Source organism: Micropterus salmoides, unplaced genomic scaffold (genome assembly GCF_014851395.1).
Source record: "Micropterus salmoides isolate LMB-PRFRI ecotype aquatic unplaced genomic scaffold, ASM1485139v1 Ms_hic_scaffold_10, whole genome shotgun sequence".
In the NCBI taxonomy this organism is placed as follows: Eukaryota; Metazoa; Chordata; class Actinopteri; order Centrarchiformes; family Centrarchidae; genus Micropterus; species Micropterus salmoides.
In genome coordinates this window covers 13,080,522-13,098,701 of record NW_024040041.1, presented here as the reverse complement: position 1 = coordinate 13,098,701, position 18,180 = coordinate 13,080,522, and the positions used below count along the sequence as shown (strand labels likewise).

The 18,180-nt window shown below is 39.5% G+C and overlaps 1 protein-coding gene across 1 annotated transcript; it reads left to right on the top strand.

The window, feature by feature from the left end:
- Positions 1-5,752: 5,752 nt before the first annotated feature.
- rabep2 (rabaptin, RAB GTPase binding effector protein 2) lies at positions 5,753-17,963 on the top strand. The gene is made up of 12 exons (XM_038696962.1): positions 5,753-6,003; positions 9,115-9,270; positions 10,245-10,327; positions 10,415-10,789; positions 11,019-11,114; positions 11,465-11,563; positions 13,948-14,061; positions 14,545-14,623; positions 14,737-14,748; positions 14,985-15,139; positions 16,817-16,933; positions 17,092-17,963. The coding sequence occupies exons 1-12, from the start codon at positions 5,979-5,981 to the stop codon at positions 17,194-17,196; spliced, it is 1,416 nt and encodes a 471-aa protein (XP_038552890.1). The 5' UTR covers positions 5,753-5,978; the 3' UTR covers positions 17,197-17,963.
- Positions 17,964-18,180: the final 217 nt, after the last annotated feature.

Sequence of the window (18,180 nt, the reverse complement as noted above, 5' to 3'; positions counted from 1 at the left end):
TTTGATAGAACTGTACAGAGACACGAAAGGCAAAGGAGAGGGGAATATTGTGGTTTTACATACAGTGAACTTAATGCACAATCCAAAGACTTCTTCCCTGGTTTCAATATGATATTTTATGACTTTCTAAAACCAGTTTTTGTATCTGGTAAATGTTGTTACAGCTGTATGTGTTTCTCTGTGCTGTGCATCCTTGTTCCTTTTCTGTCCTCTAGTTCTGCCCCAGGAGTGCTACAGCTGATTGCTGAATTAGGTTCACCTGTCCTTGCAAGGCAGCGCACAACTGTGTGCACGGTAGTTGGGGAAGTCCAAAATTTCTAAATTAAGTTGGTATACAAAAAAGATGCTAATATATGCAAGTAGAAAGACAAGTGCGAAAGTGAAGTTTTTCTTCGCAGTCCAAATGAATCCATTTCTTTGCTAGTTTTTGGTATGAAAGTCAAAAGTAAAAACAAAATCAACAGTATATCTATCCAAGGTCTGCAAGACATTAAGTAAGTTTCCCTTAATAATTGGTTTGGTGACCAAATTCTGGAAATGTGTTAGTCCATAGCCCTCTCCACAGAATTAGGGAAGAACTCAAGTCTGGTGGCTACATGGCTACAAAAATGACAGAGCAGATAACCACTCCCCCTCCACCACCAGCTCTTCCATTAAGTGTGAGCAATAAGCAAAAGGCAGATGATCTACACTAGCTTGCCTTTCCTTACATCCAAAAAGCTTGACAGCGTTTGATTTACAAAATAACTGCACTGATAAATAGGGCTGTGTGATCTGACGGTATACACTACATTGCCAAAAGTATTGGGACACTCCTTCCGAATCATTGAATTCAGATGTTCCAATCACTTCCATGACCACAGGTGTATAAAATCAAGCACCTAGGCATGTGGACTGCTTCTCCAAACATTTGTGAAAGAATGGGTTGCTCTCAGGAGCTCAGTGAATTCAAGCTTGGTACCTGTGCAATAAGTCCATTTGTGAAATTTCCTGTGGCCTTCAGATTAGCTCAAGAACAGTGCGTAGAGACATTTATTGGATGTCTCTGTGAGCTTCATGGAATGGGTTTCCATGGCCGAGCTGCTACATCCAAGTCTTGCATCACCAAGCGCAATGCAACGCTTTGGATACATGGTGAAAAGCACACCGCCGCTAAACACAAGTGCAGTGGAGACGTGTTCTCTGGAGTAACAAAATCATGCTTCTGTCTGGCAATCTGATGGATAAGTCTGGGTTTGGCGGTTGCCAAGAGAATGGTACTGGCCTGACTGCATTGTGCCAAGTGTGTGAAGTTTGGTGTGTTTTTTTTTTTTTTTTTCCTTCAGGGGTTGGGCTTGGCCCCTCAGTTCCAGTGAAAGGAATGTTAATACTTCAGCATACCAAGACATTTTGGACAATTTCATGCTCCCAACTTTGTGGAAACAGTTTGGGAATGGCCCCTTCCTGTTCCAACATGACTGCGCACCAGTGCACAAAGCAAGTTCCATAAAGACATGGATGAGCGAGTTTGGTGTGGAGAACTTGACTGGTCTGCACAGTCCTGACCCCAACGATAGAACACCTTTTGGGATGAATTAGAGCAGAGAGTGCGAGCCAGGCCTTCTCATCCAACATCTGTCCCTGACCTCACAAATGTGCTTCTAGAAGAATGGTCCAATGAACACACACAGCTGATTACCAGTTTTAGAACAGTATTTTGACACTTTTTAAAAGGAAAATCTAGTATTTGCAGGTGTGTTGTGGTGGCAGCCCGGCTGACAGTGAGTGTCCTGGTTATTTCTCCTCTTTTGTCTATTTTTTATTTATTTTTTCCCTCTATACTCTGCCTGCCTCCCTGTGTCTTCTCCCGTGTGTGCTCTCTCTCTCTCTCTCTCCCTCCCTCCCTCTGCTTCTGAGCGCAGCCAACGACCTGCACCTCGTCAGCCACTTCCTCTGCCTGCCACACCTGCCAGCAATCAGCCTCATCTCCAACAGTACTTCTACCCCGGTTCTCCACTCCATTGCTGCTTGATCGTTGTTGCTCCAAACCCGGTGCCACTTGATCCCTCAAGCGCTCACGTAACCTGTATGATCTATCTCACTTTTCTTGTTTTTTTTCGGAGTCACTAACCCTGTTTGTCTGTCTGTCTCTCCCCAGGTTCGCTCACTCTCGTCCTCTGTCAAGTCGGCTGGGCTCGCTCACCTGCCCTCTCCCTTCGGACTTCTCCTCCCCCCAAGGCGTCCTCCCAGCTCTCCCTCGTGCCTCCCCAGTCAGCCTCCCACTACACTCCTCCGCCAACCCCCTGATCAGGTCTCCTGTGCCTCCTCTCTTCCTCGGCCCCCAGTGTCCCTCGGCTCTCTGGTCTCAGTCTCCTCGGTTCCCCGTGCCTGCGTTTCCCTGTCGTCCACCTCTCCCTCAACCCCTTCTTTCCCCAAATAAAACCTGTTAATCTTGAGCGTTGCATTTGGGTCCACCCTGTCCACTTCACAACTTCACAGATTAAACTGTATAGTCATTATGGAATATTACCGTATTTTTACGAGTTGGTTATCTGCTGTTATATTACGTAATTTTTCTGGCACCCCAACTGCCGGAATATTAAAGTTTATTTTTTTTTTAACAGTGTACGGTTTACAGCTGCACGTCTCATTTTTTTTTTTACTGTTTGGTGGAAATGCCCATACGTTATAATGTTTGGAGGAAAATGGGTGAAGCTTGCCAGCCAAAGAACACCATCCCAAACGTGAAGCAGGGGTTGCCATCATCAGGTTGTGGGGTTACTTTGCTGCAAGAAGCACTGGTGCACTTCCCAAAATAGATGGTGAGGAAGGAGAATTGCGTGGGTATATTGAAGCAGCATCTCAAGATATCAGCCAGGAAGTTAAAGCTTGGCTCTTCCACATGGACAAATATCCCAAGCATATTTCCAAAACAGTGGCAAAGTGGCTTAAGGACAACAAAATCAAGGTACTGGAGTGGCCATCACAAAGCCCTGAACTCATGTCAATTGAAAAATTGTGGGCAGAACTGAAAAAGCATGTGAGAAGCAAGGAGGCCTACAAACCTGACTCAGTTACACCAGTTTTGTCTGGAAGAATGGGCCAAAATCCCAGCAACCTATTGTGAGAAGCTTGTGAAAAGATACCCAAAACATTTGACCCAAGTGAAACTATGTAAAGGCAGTGTTACCAAATACTAACTCAGTTTATATAAACCTCTGACCTACTGGGAATGTGATGAAAGAAATAAAAGCTGAAATTAGTCATTCTCCCTGCTATTATTCTGACATTTCACATTCTTAAAATAAAGTAGTGACCCTAAGACAGGGAATGATTATAGGATATATGTCAAGAAATGTGAAAACCTGGATTTAAATGTGGCTAAGGTGTATGCAAACTTCCAACTTCAGCTGTACATGTATTAGTCAATCTATGATTTACATGTTGTTCCTTTTAAGTGATTATTCAAACTTATTAGTTCCTAAAGTAGTGCAAAAGGGTTTGGTCCATCTATTAGGTAACCCAAAGTCAAGATTAGCTTCATTTTGTTTTATACAGATAGACTGGCTCTCTTTAGGAAGTGTTGCATGTGACTTAGGTCAACAAGTCGCTGAGTTCTGACTTTAATGAGTTTAATCCACGATCTCTAGAGGTCAAAAGATAAAATCACACTTGATACCGTATGAAAGTAATTAAACCCTTTTCATTTTGTTTGTATTAACTTCTTTGTAATAGATAGTATTCCTCCTTCATCTTGTTTATGCTATGGTTTAGAATTATTGTAATGACGTGATTTCCTTTTCTTTATTGTTATGTTTAATGTTACTAGATAATGTGTTTTTCAGTAACCTTGCTTTAGTTGCTCAGTTAATCTTTTTCTCTCTCCCTATTAAGAGTATGATCTGTGTTTTATATTAACCTGTTTAATTAAGCTTTACTCATTATCTTGTTTTGTCATTAGGAAATATGTTCAATTATAACATGTAGAACTGTTATAGTTTAATAAGAATAAGAATATTTTAATTAATGAGATACCTTTCCTTCCCGTTATTAATGTTTTGAAATGATCTGAATGTAACACATGCTATTATTATTGTGTTTGACTACATTGGGATAGAGTCTGGTAAATGCGCGTAACTAATTTAGTAACTATTGTTAAAATCTCAAGAGACTAAAGAAACAGCACATAACTTGATCCCTGCCTCCTTTCACTGCTGCCAAACTATAACTTACAGTATCTGTTTATCATTCAACTCCCCCTTTTAGTCTAAATCTGTTAACATTGATCTGTTGCATTATTGTTGTTCATATCATCTTTATTCCATATTATTCACTTTTATTCACTGTAGTTTAGAAATAAATATATAATCACTTTGTCACAAGTTTGTTTCTCAGTGTGTATTCTGTTTCAGTAAACTTCAGATCACTGTATTGAGAGCTCACGATTCAGACATGAGATTGATTAAAAATTGACAATTGAATAATAATTCCCAAAGTTTTTCAGTTACTTTTCAAAAGCTGGTGTCCCTTTGGAACAAGTGTTATGACTATTGTCTATGAATATTCTCAGTCATCCAGGTCATAGTTATCCAACAAATGTTAAAGTCTTCCAGTATCTTCAACCAAGTCCAGTTGCCCTTGACTTTAACCTTCGTTGGATGTTATTACTATTAAAATCCACAAATGTGGTATGTACACTACATTATAATAACATAATTTGGACACATAGTGAATCTCTGTAGGTCTAGGAAGGATAAATTCTCCCTGCCGGCATGCATGATTCAGATCTGGTTTGGTAGTACATTGTGTTCTCACTGATGCTGATGTCATTGTCTCCCTGGCCGGGCTTTAATTTTCGTAAAAGTTTGTTAAGAGTATTGCCTAATGAAATCTTCAACCATAGTAACACCATTATTTCTGTCCCTCTTCCTGCACAGAGCTCCTCCAAAAAGAAAAGCTGTGCAGAGACAATACTAGCCTGTTAAAAAGTGTGGATCTAGATTAACACCCACCAATAATTTACATAATTGCCTGCAAGATGTGGAAGCAATCCAGTACACTGCCTTCACACTGACCTTTTCACTTTTAGAGACAAAACCTTAAGAATCAGCCAAATTGGCAAAGCAGGCAATAAATAACATGCAGGTGAATCTACAGAAAGAAGATGTGATTCACAGTATATATTTTTTCAATATTTGCCCCGTTTTTCAGACTTCACATAGTAAACAGGGTTGGGAAGTGCTGGGATCGGTCGTAGTGTGCATTCAAAGGAAAAGCTAGATTCAGGAAATAATCTGGGAGCAAAAATATAAAACAACTTTAAATTTCCAGGATGTGTTTAGATTACTCAGGAATGTTCTAGTAACACCCAATCTTGCCCAGTAATACCATTGTTCCTCCTCCAGAGCATATCTTTATTTACACCTCCATATTACTCTCATGATATACTAAAGATAATTCAAACCATTTATTATCTTTATTACACACTAACTTTGTTATTCAATTCTGCCATCAAAATTCCTCTAAATAAATCCAGTTACTATTTCGTGTCGTTGTTTTTGATGGACAGCCAAGAATGTGGTTCAGTATGTGGTTCAGTGACCTCCAGTGGTCACCATACACTGGACATGACTGGAGTTTTAATGTACGTGGAGGATATATGGGTGTGGCTTTTACAAAAGCAAACATGTGGCCACTTTTCTTTATTTAGCTCCCATTAAAAACATTAAGATTTAATGCAGATCACAAGGTCTGGCCATAGACCGTATAAAAAGTTGAGGCACGGAGGAAAAGGTATTTGTGAACAGGAAGGAGGTTGACGTGTTTCCGCAGGCTTAGACCGGGGAAAGTTGTTTCCTGAAGTTGACACTGCGCGGATCAGTCCCACATCAAAGCTCTGGTGCTTATGTACAGCATGATTTAGACAGCTTTCACGGACTTTTGTGAGACGTGTCGTCTCGTCGGGCGGCCTCCGCCTGCGAGCTGTGTCTGACGGGAAGATGAGCTCCAAGAGCGAAGACACAGGTAATAAAAGCGTTAAACTTTAATCTGCTTCACGTTTAAGATTGGTTGTGGGGCGATGCTAACCTCTTTACAACATGAGTTTTTAGTAAACATTAACTTGTGAGCTTTTCTTCACTGTGAGAGAAACCTGTTGATGTTGAAGCAGCTCTGGTCAGATAACCGTTTAACGGCCTATTAGCATCTTTCACCATAGGAATGAACGGGCGCTGCTAGCCGCTAAGCTAACTAACTTAGTTGTATCCAAACTGGGGTGCGGGGTCCTCTCTAAGCCCCCGAGGGGGGTCCACTGGTCCAGGTCAAAGTGATTTTTAATCTGGTTCAGCCTTTATTTCACTCTGGATACATTAATTTAAAGTGAGAGTTCTGTTTCACTTATTAGCTAACGTTATTATCCTAACGATAGATTAACGTCCATGTCCTATTGCCTACAACTAATTTATCTCTGAGTAATGTTATGCTGCTACTAAAGTAAGTAACTTAAGTAGCAGTGTTGCAACTTCAGGTCATTTGCCATGAGAAAGGTTTGCCAACTAGGATAAGCTGGAGCAACACAGCAACAAGTGTCACTGTAAAGTAACCTAAGAAAGATGCTCATTCTGCAGCAGTTGATCATCCTAAGGTTGTGTTTGGGGTCCTGGAGATCCAAAAAATATCACAAAAAAACACAGCTCTACACATCCCAAATCCCAAAAGTTCGGTAAAGTTGGAAATATATTCACAGATTCGAACTTCCGGGATCAATAACTCATAAGCAAAACGTTTTTAAAACACAAACAACGCTTCTTTACTGTTGTAGTAACAAGCTACAAGTACATCTTCACCTAAATGACTCGTCCTACGAGCAGCACAAGTAACATTGGTCTCTAGGAGCGCAGGGACCAGGGACTACAAATTGCAACGCGGAAAACACATACTGCATAAATATTCAATAACTTCCCACTTATACAATGTAGTGCCCCCCAAATCACCTTACACATTCATGATATACGCCTGGCTATACTACAACACTTAGTTTCGGGGAAAAAAAGACTTTTGCATACCCAATATTAGGTAGGCCTATTTTTAATATTCAATAACTACACTGTTATAAGCTGTAGTGTCTCCAATATCACCCCAGGCATCAGTGATCTCGTGTTGATGATACTACAACACTTAGTTTGTATAAATACTGTTTTGCATAATTTTGGAGAATTTTTCTTTTCAATAAATTCACTTTTATGAGCTGTAGTGTCTCCAATATCACCTCACACGTCAGTGATATCCTGCTTGTGATACTACAACACTTAGTGAGGAGAAATATGGTTTTGCATAATTTTGGGGAATTCTTCACTGTGAAAGTTAAGGAAAACAAGAAGAACAAACCAATAACAACAATGAAGCTACAGTTCTGAAATATTTTTTAACTTTCAGATAGAAGTTGACCAATGTCTCATTACAATGGTGGATGTATTCATTAATAGTAAGATCAGTTGTGTAGTTATATAGGAAGTGTTTGTTTTGCCATGTTTGTTTCAATTCTTATATAATTTTGCTGAACACATAAAAAGGTTGTTTCAGAGTCTTAATTTATTTTAAAGACCATTGCTTTGAGTGTCTTCTTTTCATTGTACAGATATTTTTTGTTTTGTTATGAATATAAAGATATACAGTATATTGGACAAATAATTGAACATGTTTTGATGGCTATTCTCTTGGTGTATGTTATTGTGTATATTTAAAGACAAATAGACCAAACAAAGTGTCATAGGTCCATAGTTGCATCAGTGTGAACACATGATACGTTTACCAACATACTTCGATTCTCACCACAAAGAGGGCAAACTGGGCAACACATGTCAAAAGTGATTTTATATATTTTCAGTTATTAGTCATAAAACAAATAGAGGGTCAGACGGGATTTCCTAACATAATTATTTTTACTTTAATTAATAAATAAACTATTTTGCATTAACCCTTCTTTTCAACTTTTGACTACTGAGAAAAACTACTAAACAAAACTGTTATCTTTCTCAGAAAATGCAGTTTAGTAGGCTATATGATTTGTATTGTGTGTTTCAGTAGGTTATGCAATTTATAAAGCCTAAATCTATGGGAATTTATTTGTTGAGGAAAGCAAGGAAGACACATTCTTATGTGCTTTAAATGCTGAAGAGATTCTTGTTCAAATTAATCAAAATAAAGCCAAAATCTCTAATTGTGAAAATGGAGTGACTAAACTTAATCTTGCAAAACATTAAAACCATAAAAAAACATTGTTGCATAAACACCAGGATGCCATTGATGTGTGAGAGGATTTTAGAAATACTCTATAACAGTGAAGTAATTGAAGATTAAAGTTCCCCTAAATTTGTAAAAGCTGTTTTTTCTCTTAAGTGTTGTAGTATCACCTTAAGGAGACCATTGATGTGTGATGTGATTTTGGAGACAATCTGTATAACAGTGAACTTATTGAATATTAACATTCCAACTAGGCGTCTTCAGAAGAGCAGGTGGCGTTTTCAGCTGGTAAAAAACGCTTTGGTGGACACAGGCCCTTTGCCCAAAAGGAATATTTGTTTGTTCATCTGTATCACATATAAAAGGTGAAATGACCATCATCAAATGAGGAGTTAACATGTCAAATGTTTTCTACATATTTAGTAAGGAAGAAATTGCTTGATTTTTGTAATTATCTTTACTGTTTTTACACTTCCAGCAGTGGGATCTGTGGGACTTTGCTGGTTGTTTATTTACCAGTTCACTAATTTGAATCATTTATAGATAGGGTTCACTCTCCTCATTGATCTAGTGAACTAAACAATGCAAACAATAGATTCTGTACCCTGTCATACACTTAAACAACTATGAATGTTGTCAGGTTGTGTCATGACATAATCCTTCAAAATACACACACACTGTTACATGACATGGTGTATATTTAAGGGATTGTATGCAACTTTCAGACAGCTCTATCAACCACTATTTGTCCTCCTAACAAGGACAACACATTCTGCAAAGTCCTCAGCATATAGATCAGTGACGTCAGATGAGCCTTCTTTTTATCTTACAGTAAGGTATTTACTTACAGGTCTTGTCTGATTGCTATCCTTTAAACCTGTTTATGATTTTCAGAGTTGAGCCTGCATGCCCAGCTAGCCGAGTGCCGAGCTCAGGCCGAACACTGGCAGGGCGTGGCGACGATCTGTGAGCTGAGCAAACAGGAGGAACTGGCAGAGCTGCAAAAACAATGTGATCAAGAAATCCAGTCTCTGCAGGAGGCTCTCAGAGGTATGTCTGTGTTTGGCTGTGGCTGAATATTTACATGTGTGTGTGATAAACACAGTGTGCTTGTGACAGTCCCTGTGTGCACATGGTCTAATTTCACATATTAACGCAGTGTGTTTTTTGTTTTGTTTTTTGGTATTCTTTTTGTGGGGTGAAATAAATCAGAGCCTAAATCATAAAACATTTTGCACCATAGATTTAGAACGCGGTATTTTTTGTGTATATATCACACACAAACTTTTTCTAGATTTTAAGACCCCTTTGACAAGAGGTTTGGCAGTGTTTATTTATTTATTTTTTTGCAACAAACACAGCTCTAAGAAACTTAGACTTGGACTTTCACTTTCATATTTCAATAATGTCATATGTACTGAAAGTACTTACTGGATACATATTGAGTGTAAAGGAAGGCATTGTTCTGCTCTAACCTTGCTTGAGGTAAATGCACATGCAAGTAACATCTGACTGTGACAGGAAAACTCTCAATTTGATATGTAAAAAAACAAAACAAAAGCAGGACCTATTTTTATAAGGGGAACTAAACAGCTCTACATTTATTTTGTTTTCATTTTCGGTTCCAGTGTTTGTAATTTCTAATCAAATGTCTAATATTAGTTAACCTGTTGGCTTTCAATGGGTAATATAAGTTTAATACAGCTAAAATGTTGGTATGTGGCCAAAGTATGTAATAAAAGGTCAGTAGGTAGAAGGTCAGGCGAGAACAGGGAAGCAGTTACATGATGATTATGCTGCTTTTTAAAGTTAAAAAGCAGCAGTTAAAGTTTATTATATTGTTAAACCTTAAAGCCTTGCTAATAAAACAGATCATAATCTCAAATACAGCATCACTTTTTAAAAGTATTGAGGGCTTTAAGCCTTATTAGTAATCTCAACCATTCAAGCAAACCGTGTATCGTTCATCTGACTGTAGGATTAAATTGTTTCATCATTGTTTCATTATCCTCTGTTGTTTACAGAGACAGCAGCGCAGTATGAGGCCAGGATAGCTGTCCTTCAGTCTCAGTCTGTGGAGTGGAGGAGAGCCAGTGGACAGAGCATGGTCAGTGTTTAACTTTGTGTCTTTTTCCAAATTTGTTTGCAAGTGTTCTGTTCTTAATCCCAGCATTTGTTTTCCTCTACCTGGTAGATCAGTGGAAGGAAAAGCAGGGTGGATGCAGAAGTAGCCAGTAATCGGTCCCCAACAGCGATCACCAACAGCCAGATAGAAGGCGAGGCCACGGCATTGATGGACAGGAGGCACAACCAACCAGCAGAGATTGAGGCGGCAGAGGGCGAAGGGACGTCACTTACAGCGGAAGGGTATTTTTCACTGCGGCACTGCGACTCGGACTCGTTGTCCTCATTCTCCTTAGAGACGCCCTCTCTGCCCAGGAAGCTTCATGCTCAGGAAGACACAGACTCTCTAGTCTCCACAGGAACTTTGGTGCCTGAAGCCATCTACCTGCCGCCGGCTGGACACCGACTGGTCACGCACAGCGACTGGGATTCACTCAATGCTCAGGTACAGACAACCATATATCTGGTAAGGTCAGGTTTTGTACTTTTATTGAATCACTGCGTCTTTATACTTCTAAATTTTAAGAAATGTTGCCACAGTAAAATGCTAAGGGTACAGCAAAAGAAAAAAGCATCCTTTTTTTATTTACTGCCGCAAAGTTTTTGCTCTGACCAAAAGCTTCCCAGAAGACAAAAGACTTTGTGGTGTAATGATGGCGTGGTGTGTTGGGCAGGTGTCAGAGCTGCGAGGGGAGGTAAGTCGGCTGCAGGCTGAGAAAGAGGAGCTGGAGAAAGAACTGGATACACAGACCAACCACACGCACAAACAGGTGAGGAACACTGCTCTGTAGCCAGTTGCACAAATGCACCTTTTTTTGGGTTATTACTTCTGCATATTGCACAAATCCTTTATACTGTGAACATTTGCACATTCCATCCTCTTTGTTTTAAACACTCTACAGCTCTTTTCATTTTAAAAACAGATATATTTTTGTCATTATGATTTATGACTTTTGCAGTATTTGTTTTTTCTTTTTCTTTTCTCTTACTATGTGTTTTAATATGCACCAAAATACCAAGACATATAATTTAATGTGAAAACCTACTTGGCAATAAAGCTGATTCTGATCATACACATTTCACTTAATTTTTTTATGTGTGTGTCTGGATGTGTATTCAGGTATCAGTTCTCCAGTCTCAGGTCCACGCTTCAGAGGCCCTCCTCCAGGATTTACAGAAATCTTTTAGCCAATCACAGAATGCAGTCCAGAGTCGGCTGGTAAGTGCTATGATGTCGATCCTACAGTGTGTTATGACTGTGTCAGAGATGGTGATTTCCTTTAAAGAAAAACATAGAACATATTGGGAAATAGCCGCCTGTCTGGTTAATTGGCCTGTGTGAGTCCACATTTTGACAAATAAATGCCTGTCTTCATTAGACGCCTGGTCAGGTTTTTATAGAAGTCCTTTGGATGGATAACACCTCCTAAAGTCCCCTGGGTTGCCAGCTTACAAATATTAAACTGCAGACTCATGTTACCTTTGAAGCACTCGGTAAGTCCGTACTGGTCCGCTGATCAAAAGAATAAAAACAGCTTTTCATAAAAATTAATCCTGTCCTTTGAATACTGTCACGCGAAGTCCATCGCTCACTGTCTCCTAACTTCTGCCACACGTTTCTCTTCATCCTGCTCTGTGTTGTTGGGTATGCTTGTTTTCGTTACCTTGTTACCTAGAAAATAAAAGCAACTAAACGGTCTGTCGGAGCTAGATCAAATTAATGATTTGATACTTTTTTTATATAAAGCCGTGTTTGCACCAGAGGAACTAGGAATCTTTGGAGGAACTCACTGCGTTTCCACTGCAGGGACCAGGGTCTAAATTTGGTCTAGGGTCTTTATTTTACCCCCCAAAAAGTCCCTGCTCGTGGGGTAGTACTTTCCGAAAGAACCGGTACTTTGGTGGGGTGGGTCATGCCTTTCAGTGAATTTCTGAATGGGCGAGTAGAGGCTACTGGCTTTAAATTGAGCATGTCGGCTATTTTTTTTACTACTGCTCCTCTTTTCAACCGTTGTTTGCAAACCAGTAAATCACAATCAACAGTCAAATAGCCTCAAAAGTCTCACCGATGTCCGCCTGAGATTGTACGTCAACATTAAATGTATCCCTCTGAAAAAACAGCCAGCCTGCAGCGGTTTGTTGTTTGTTTACAGCGAACAGCTGATGGAGTTAAGCTAAATACTGGGGCCGGAGTTGTTGTTTTAAATTTTCATCAGTCAGAAAGTTTTTACTCAGAGCTGAAGCCGGTCTCCTCTTCTCCAAAACAAGCGGTACAGCTGATTACAGCAGGTAATAAAGCTCGTTAAAAATGACGTTCCTCCGAGCTCAGGCAGACACAGATGTAAGAGCTGCAGCTGGAAATGGTTTAATAACCTTCCAAACTGTCATGATTTTATGTTTTGTGTTTCGTTCTTGTGCTGAAGTTATTTTAAGAACTTGATGGTTTTATCGTTTGTTATTAAATTTGTAACAAACTTTATCGTGTATCTCTTCATTATACTCCCACACAAAAAAGCTGTTTTTAATGGTCAAGCAAAGCCTATAGTTTTTCACTGTATTCCAATCAAATCTGATGTTCATTTATAAATTTTGCTCATGGATAGTGGTTACAAATAATGATGCCTGTGCATCCCTTTGTACGTCGTGGAGGCCTACAGCCTACGTCCGCTGGTTAATTTGCTTAATCTTTGCAGGACTTTAGTCCACAGTGGAAACGCACACAACAGTGGGCTGAAGGAACCTTTTAGTTCCTTAAAAAGAGGTCCGGGGACTAAAGTATAATACTGGTTGAAACAGTTTGATTATAGCCTATTTCAGTTTTGTGCAGAAGGAATGAAGGCCTGGTCAATTCAGTGATTTTTAGCTAATATAAGCCCTGGCTATTAATCAAATTTTTACGATACATGCCTTCTTGCAGAGATTCTTGCCGTGTTTGTGTGCTGGACTACAGTATTTCTTGGTGGGGAACAGTAACTTTTGGTAGTCATTGTGAGTTTGCCAGGCAACCAGCACCCAGCCAAGAAAAGTCTGGCACATAACCCACCTGTAAAACCACAATGTGTTGATCTTACATTTCAGTTAGGGTTAGGATGGATTACACAAATGGTACAAATTAAACAAACGAGATATAACATGTTAATTAGTGAGCTTTAGATGCGCTTGTAGGATGTGTTACCTTCAGACAGAGCCAGGCCAGCTAGCCCCCCATGTCCTTTTCTTATGCTAAGCTAAGCTGACTGGCACCTGCCTCCAGCTACATATTTTCCATACAGACATCAGAGTGGTGTTGATCTTCTCATCTAACTCAGCAAAAAAAAGAGAATAACCTTATTTCCCAAAATGTGTAGATTTTACATTTTCTTATGTTTAGTTTCAGCCATTTTTATTAAAAATGCAAAGATGCCTAGAAGTTTTCTTAAATATGTTTTTGCCATAAATGTGTAAACCTTGCACGATGACTCACTCATCCATCACACAGTGAAAAAGCCAACAGTAGTCAATTGATGCCTTGGGCAAGTCTGTATAATTAACAGAGCCAGCACACAATTTGTTAATACGTTATTCTGTAGGAGTAGGTGTTCAAATGAGCATTCGTGTGTCCAGGCAGAGTTGTCATTTTCCCAGAGGAAGATGTGCAGTGAGCTGTCCAGACTGAAAGGAGAGGAAGTAGAGGATGAAGGACCAGAGTCCAGCTCATCATTCCCACCAACGCTGCAGGTATGAGTAGTGTTCTAGGCTTTCATTTACAGTGTATCTGCTCCATGAGTGCTGCGGCAAAGAAAACTCACTTGGGATCCAGTTTCTGAAAACTCAGATGTACATGCACTGTAACACAATTAGTAAAATCATTGTATTTTACAGTTTTCACATCCCCTTTACTGAGAAGAATAGTTTCACATCGCATTGTAAAGGGAACAGAAACCTGTATCTGTTCATTGGTGACTTCCCTTTAGTTTGGTGCTGTTTTTCTTCATTTCAGAATTGGAAATGATTCAAACGGCTCCGGTATTTATGTCGTTTACCTTTTAAGAGTGTGAACAAAGGTTCACTTTTGTTCCCAAGTTGTCAGTGCTCTGGCTCTGGAAGTATTTTGGCCATCTGTTGGTAGTGTAAAATGTTTATTCCATGCGGTATAGGTGGTTAGATTGTGTCTGTGCTTTGACAACGTTTATGAATAGTAATGGTGACTCTAACGTGCAGGGGGCTCACTGTGAAGAGCGTCTTCGCATTGAGATTGTCAACCTGAGGGATGAGCTGGACACCCGGACAGAGGAGAATGGTCTGTGCATTATATTATAATTTAGGGCAGGTTTTCAACACCGACAGTCTTGACAATGACTCATGTTTATTCTCTCTTTACCTCTTCCTGCCTGCTCCAACTCCTGTCGTCAGACGTTTTGGCAGGTGAGTGAATGTGAACATGTTTTATTATTAGTCTGGTAAACCAATTAGTAGGTCTTGTCATTGGTGTAGGGTTACATTCACCTTTAACATTTGTATCACTGTGGTGAACCAAGATGTAATAAACTGGAATATTCCTTTTAATAATCACAGCAGTGTTTCTGTAGATGGTGCAGTGAACTCCACAGTGATCTTCTAGCATAAACTTTAAGCCGCCTTGTTTGCGATTGTGTGTGCAGTCCAGCTGTCTAGTCTGAAGACAGAGACAGAGAGGATCCAGGCTCAGAAGGACCAATTGCAGGCTGAACTACTGGCCTGCCGCACTGAACTGGAAGCCCTGCGGGTGGCACTCTCTCATGTGCAGAACACCAACAAGGCCATCATTAATGATAAGGTAAATCCAACCTGCTTTTTTAGCTACAGTGCTGTTATTTGTACTAGTGATGATTCCTGTCTGTAATGGTTAAATCTCTACAAAAGGTTCAACTTACTTGTGGCCTTCCTCAGCAGATGGAGTTGCTCAATTTCCATCCTTGAACAGAAACGAGGGTTACAATCTCACCCAAATACTGTATGACCATGTGACTGAAAATCCACACTTAGGTCACATAATGACAAATACACATTCTCCATGACAACTGAGCAACTCCATCCACTGAGGAAGACCAAGGTATGTGGTTAAAAGTTTGGGAAACGGCAATTAAGTTGGACCTTGTGTTGAGACTTTTTTGTCAAGTCAAGAATGAACCTTCAAGATCAATTATTAATTGTGGTTATTGGTCCCATAAGGTCCCATATTATTCAAATTTTCAGGTTCATACTTTTATTTTTTTGTCTTCTAGAAAATGTTTACATTTACAGTACAAAAAAACTGAACTAATAAACTGAAACATAAGTGGAAAAAACTGAAAATACTTACCTTTCCTTCATAAACGTAAAATCACTTTCTGCGAGACATACTGAATAAGGGTGCTGAAGGGCTGGAAGAGGTCCTATGCTGACCAGATCCATTCAGGACGTCAAGAATGGAGAGAAATTCAAACGGCGTGTTTGCACACACATTTACTGAAAGACTGAGCAGGAGACAATTATGTTGTATTTCTTTTGGGGGTCTTTAGACACAGCAGGGACATTTACTAGGGGTGGAAATCACCAGAGGCCCCACAATACGATATTATTGCGATTTTAAACACATTGCGATATATTGCAATTTATCACCTTTAATCCCAACTTCAAATTATGTCCCCAAAGGAAAACTCTTTTTGTCATGGACTGAAAAAGCAATTGATTTTATTATTATAGTACCAAAAAGTAAGATTCTCATGTACAATCGATTCTTGACGTCCATGTATCGATACAATATTGCCACGGAAAATATCGCGATACTATGCTGTATCGATTTTCGACCCCACACCTAATATTTAGGTTGAATGGACATTGTCAGTGCATTTTGCATAATGTGGGACCTTTTTTAAGAATAAACTAACTGAACATGTGCACCTCGTAGTATAAATAATGACATGAATTATTGTTAGCTACCGTTTCTCTTGTTGGTACTACCAGTAGGAGTTTCCTAAGTAATACATTTTCAAATCTAGCACCTTGTTATGATGACGTTAATAATAATAATATTAGTAATAAATAATAATGCGTTTTATTTATCAGTGCCTTCCAAGTCACCCAAAGACACTTCAAAAGTGAGTGAAAAAAATAAGGATAAAAGGAAAACAAGTGATCAAATACAACTAATATACATAAAACGAAACACAGAATACATTGATAATATACAGTACATACTACAAAGCTGCAGGAAAGGTTAATCTATACATGTAAGATTTCAGTATAGATTTAAAATATTTGCACTGGTGCCAAATCTGGGGGAGAGCACTCCAGAGGTTAGGGCCAGCCACACTGAAGTCCGTGTCACCCATAGTGCAGAGCCTGGAGTGGGGAGTGGAGAGTATATGGGTGTACGGATGGAGAAGAACTGATAAAAAGGGCGGTGCTAGGCCATGGAGAAATTTGTAGACGAGAAGTATTTTAATGTGATCGTTTTCTCTGTGGCTGTCAGGAGGCCCTGAAGCAACAGTGTCTGGAGCTGCGTAGCCAAGTGATCAGTCTGCGCTCCCAGGTCGACACCAGCCAGACTGTACAGAGGGACTTTGTTCAGCTCTCCCAGTCGCTGCAGGTAAGAAGCAGCATACGGTTTTAGAAGTTATGGGAGTGGAGGAGTGAAATATACTGACTGAAGGAAATTGCAGGAACAATTTTTCTGAGGTGCCCCAGTAGGACTTTCACACTATCAATGACAAATTCATATTTTACTGACCCCTCTCTCCCCTTCAGGTGAAGCTGGAGGTAATCCGACAGGCTGAGAGTCTTGAACAAGTCAAGGAAATCCTGGAAGGGGGAGCCAGTGAAGCTGGTTCGCCGCCTGCGGACGCCTCGTGAGTTATAGAGTCACATTGGAACCAAAGAGCGCCGACCAAGATACAGTGATCACTAAGGACCAGCTAACCATCGGCACATTGAAATACTGTCGTGACCACTGGGATCTTCACAGATGGTGCTGCCAGCACTTGTAACACTGGATGGATTCTCCTAAAGAGACCTTATTTTTGTGTTTGTTTCAGAAATGATGGTTTGGTGTCAATGACCGAAACTTTTGCTTGGAGACCAAATTTATTTTTGATGAACCGTTAATGCTTTGGGGACACTAAAAACATTTCTCACACCCTTTTTCTTGCATCCAGTGACATGTTTATTCCTGTACTAATACATACGTAAATGTAGTCCTTTGATAATACTGACATGACTCCAGCAAAACACTCACTTGCATAATTGATATGCAAACTACACGAATGTTTTCCCATGCAGACTTTGTTTTGCATCTTCTTTGTGAAGGAGGATCTCTAAAAGCAGCAAATCATAGTGCAATAATGAAATGATACAAAGTAGAAAACTCCTAAATTAACAGAATTTCACAGGGGATTTTTATTTACCGCATTAATTTGTCTTTATTTTATCTTAGCCTTGTTAACCATTCTTATTATTACTACAACCGTAATCACTTTTAGACTTAAAGCTAATTTATGATTGTGGGTTAGGAAAGAAGCTAAGTAAAAATCAGTGAAGAAATGTGAATGTGTAACATCTTGTCAGTTTGTTTTGTGTTAACACATTATTAAAAGTAAAGATGGTCACTTTCTTTTCTTCAACCTTTGAGTTTATAAGTAAATAAGATGATATAGTTTAACCCTTGGCTGAGAACAGAAGACCAGGACTTAATATCCTCTATAATTTGATTTAAATTTAACTTGTTTGGAAATACATGCATGATGTTGAAAATTTAAAACAAAATACAGCGGCAGCACAACTCTACCAACTTGATATATGGAGTCACGTGTCAATTTTACAATATAGTTACAATATAGA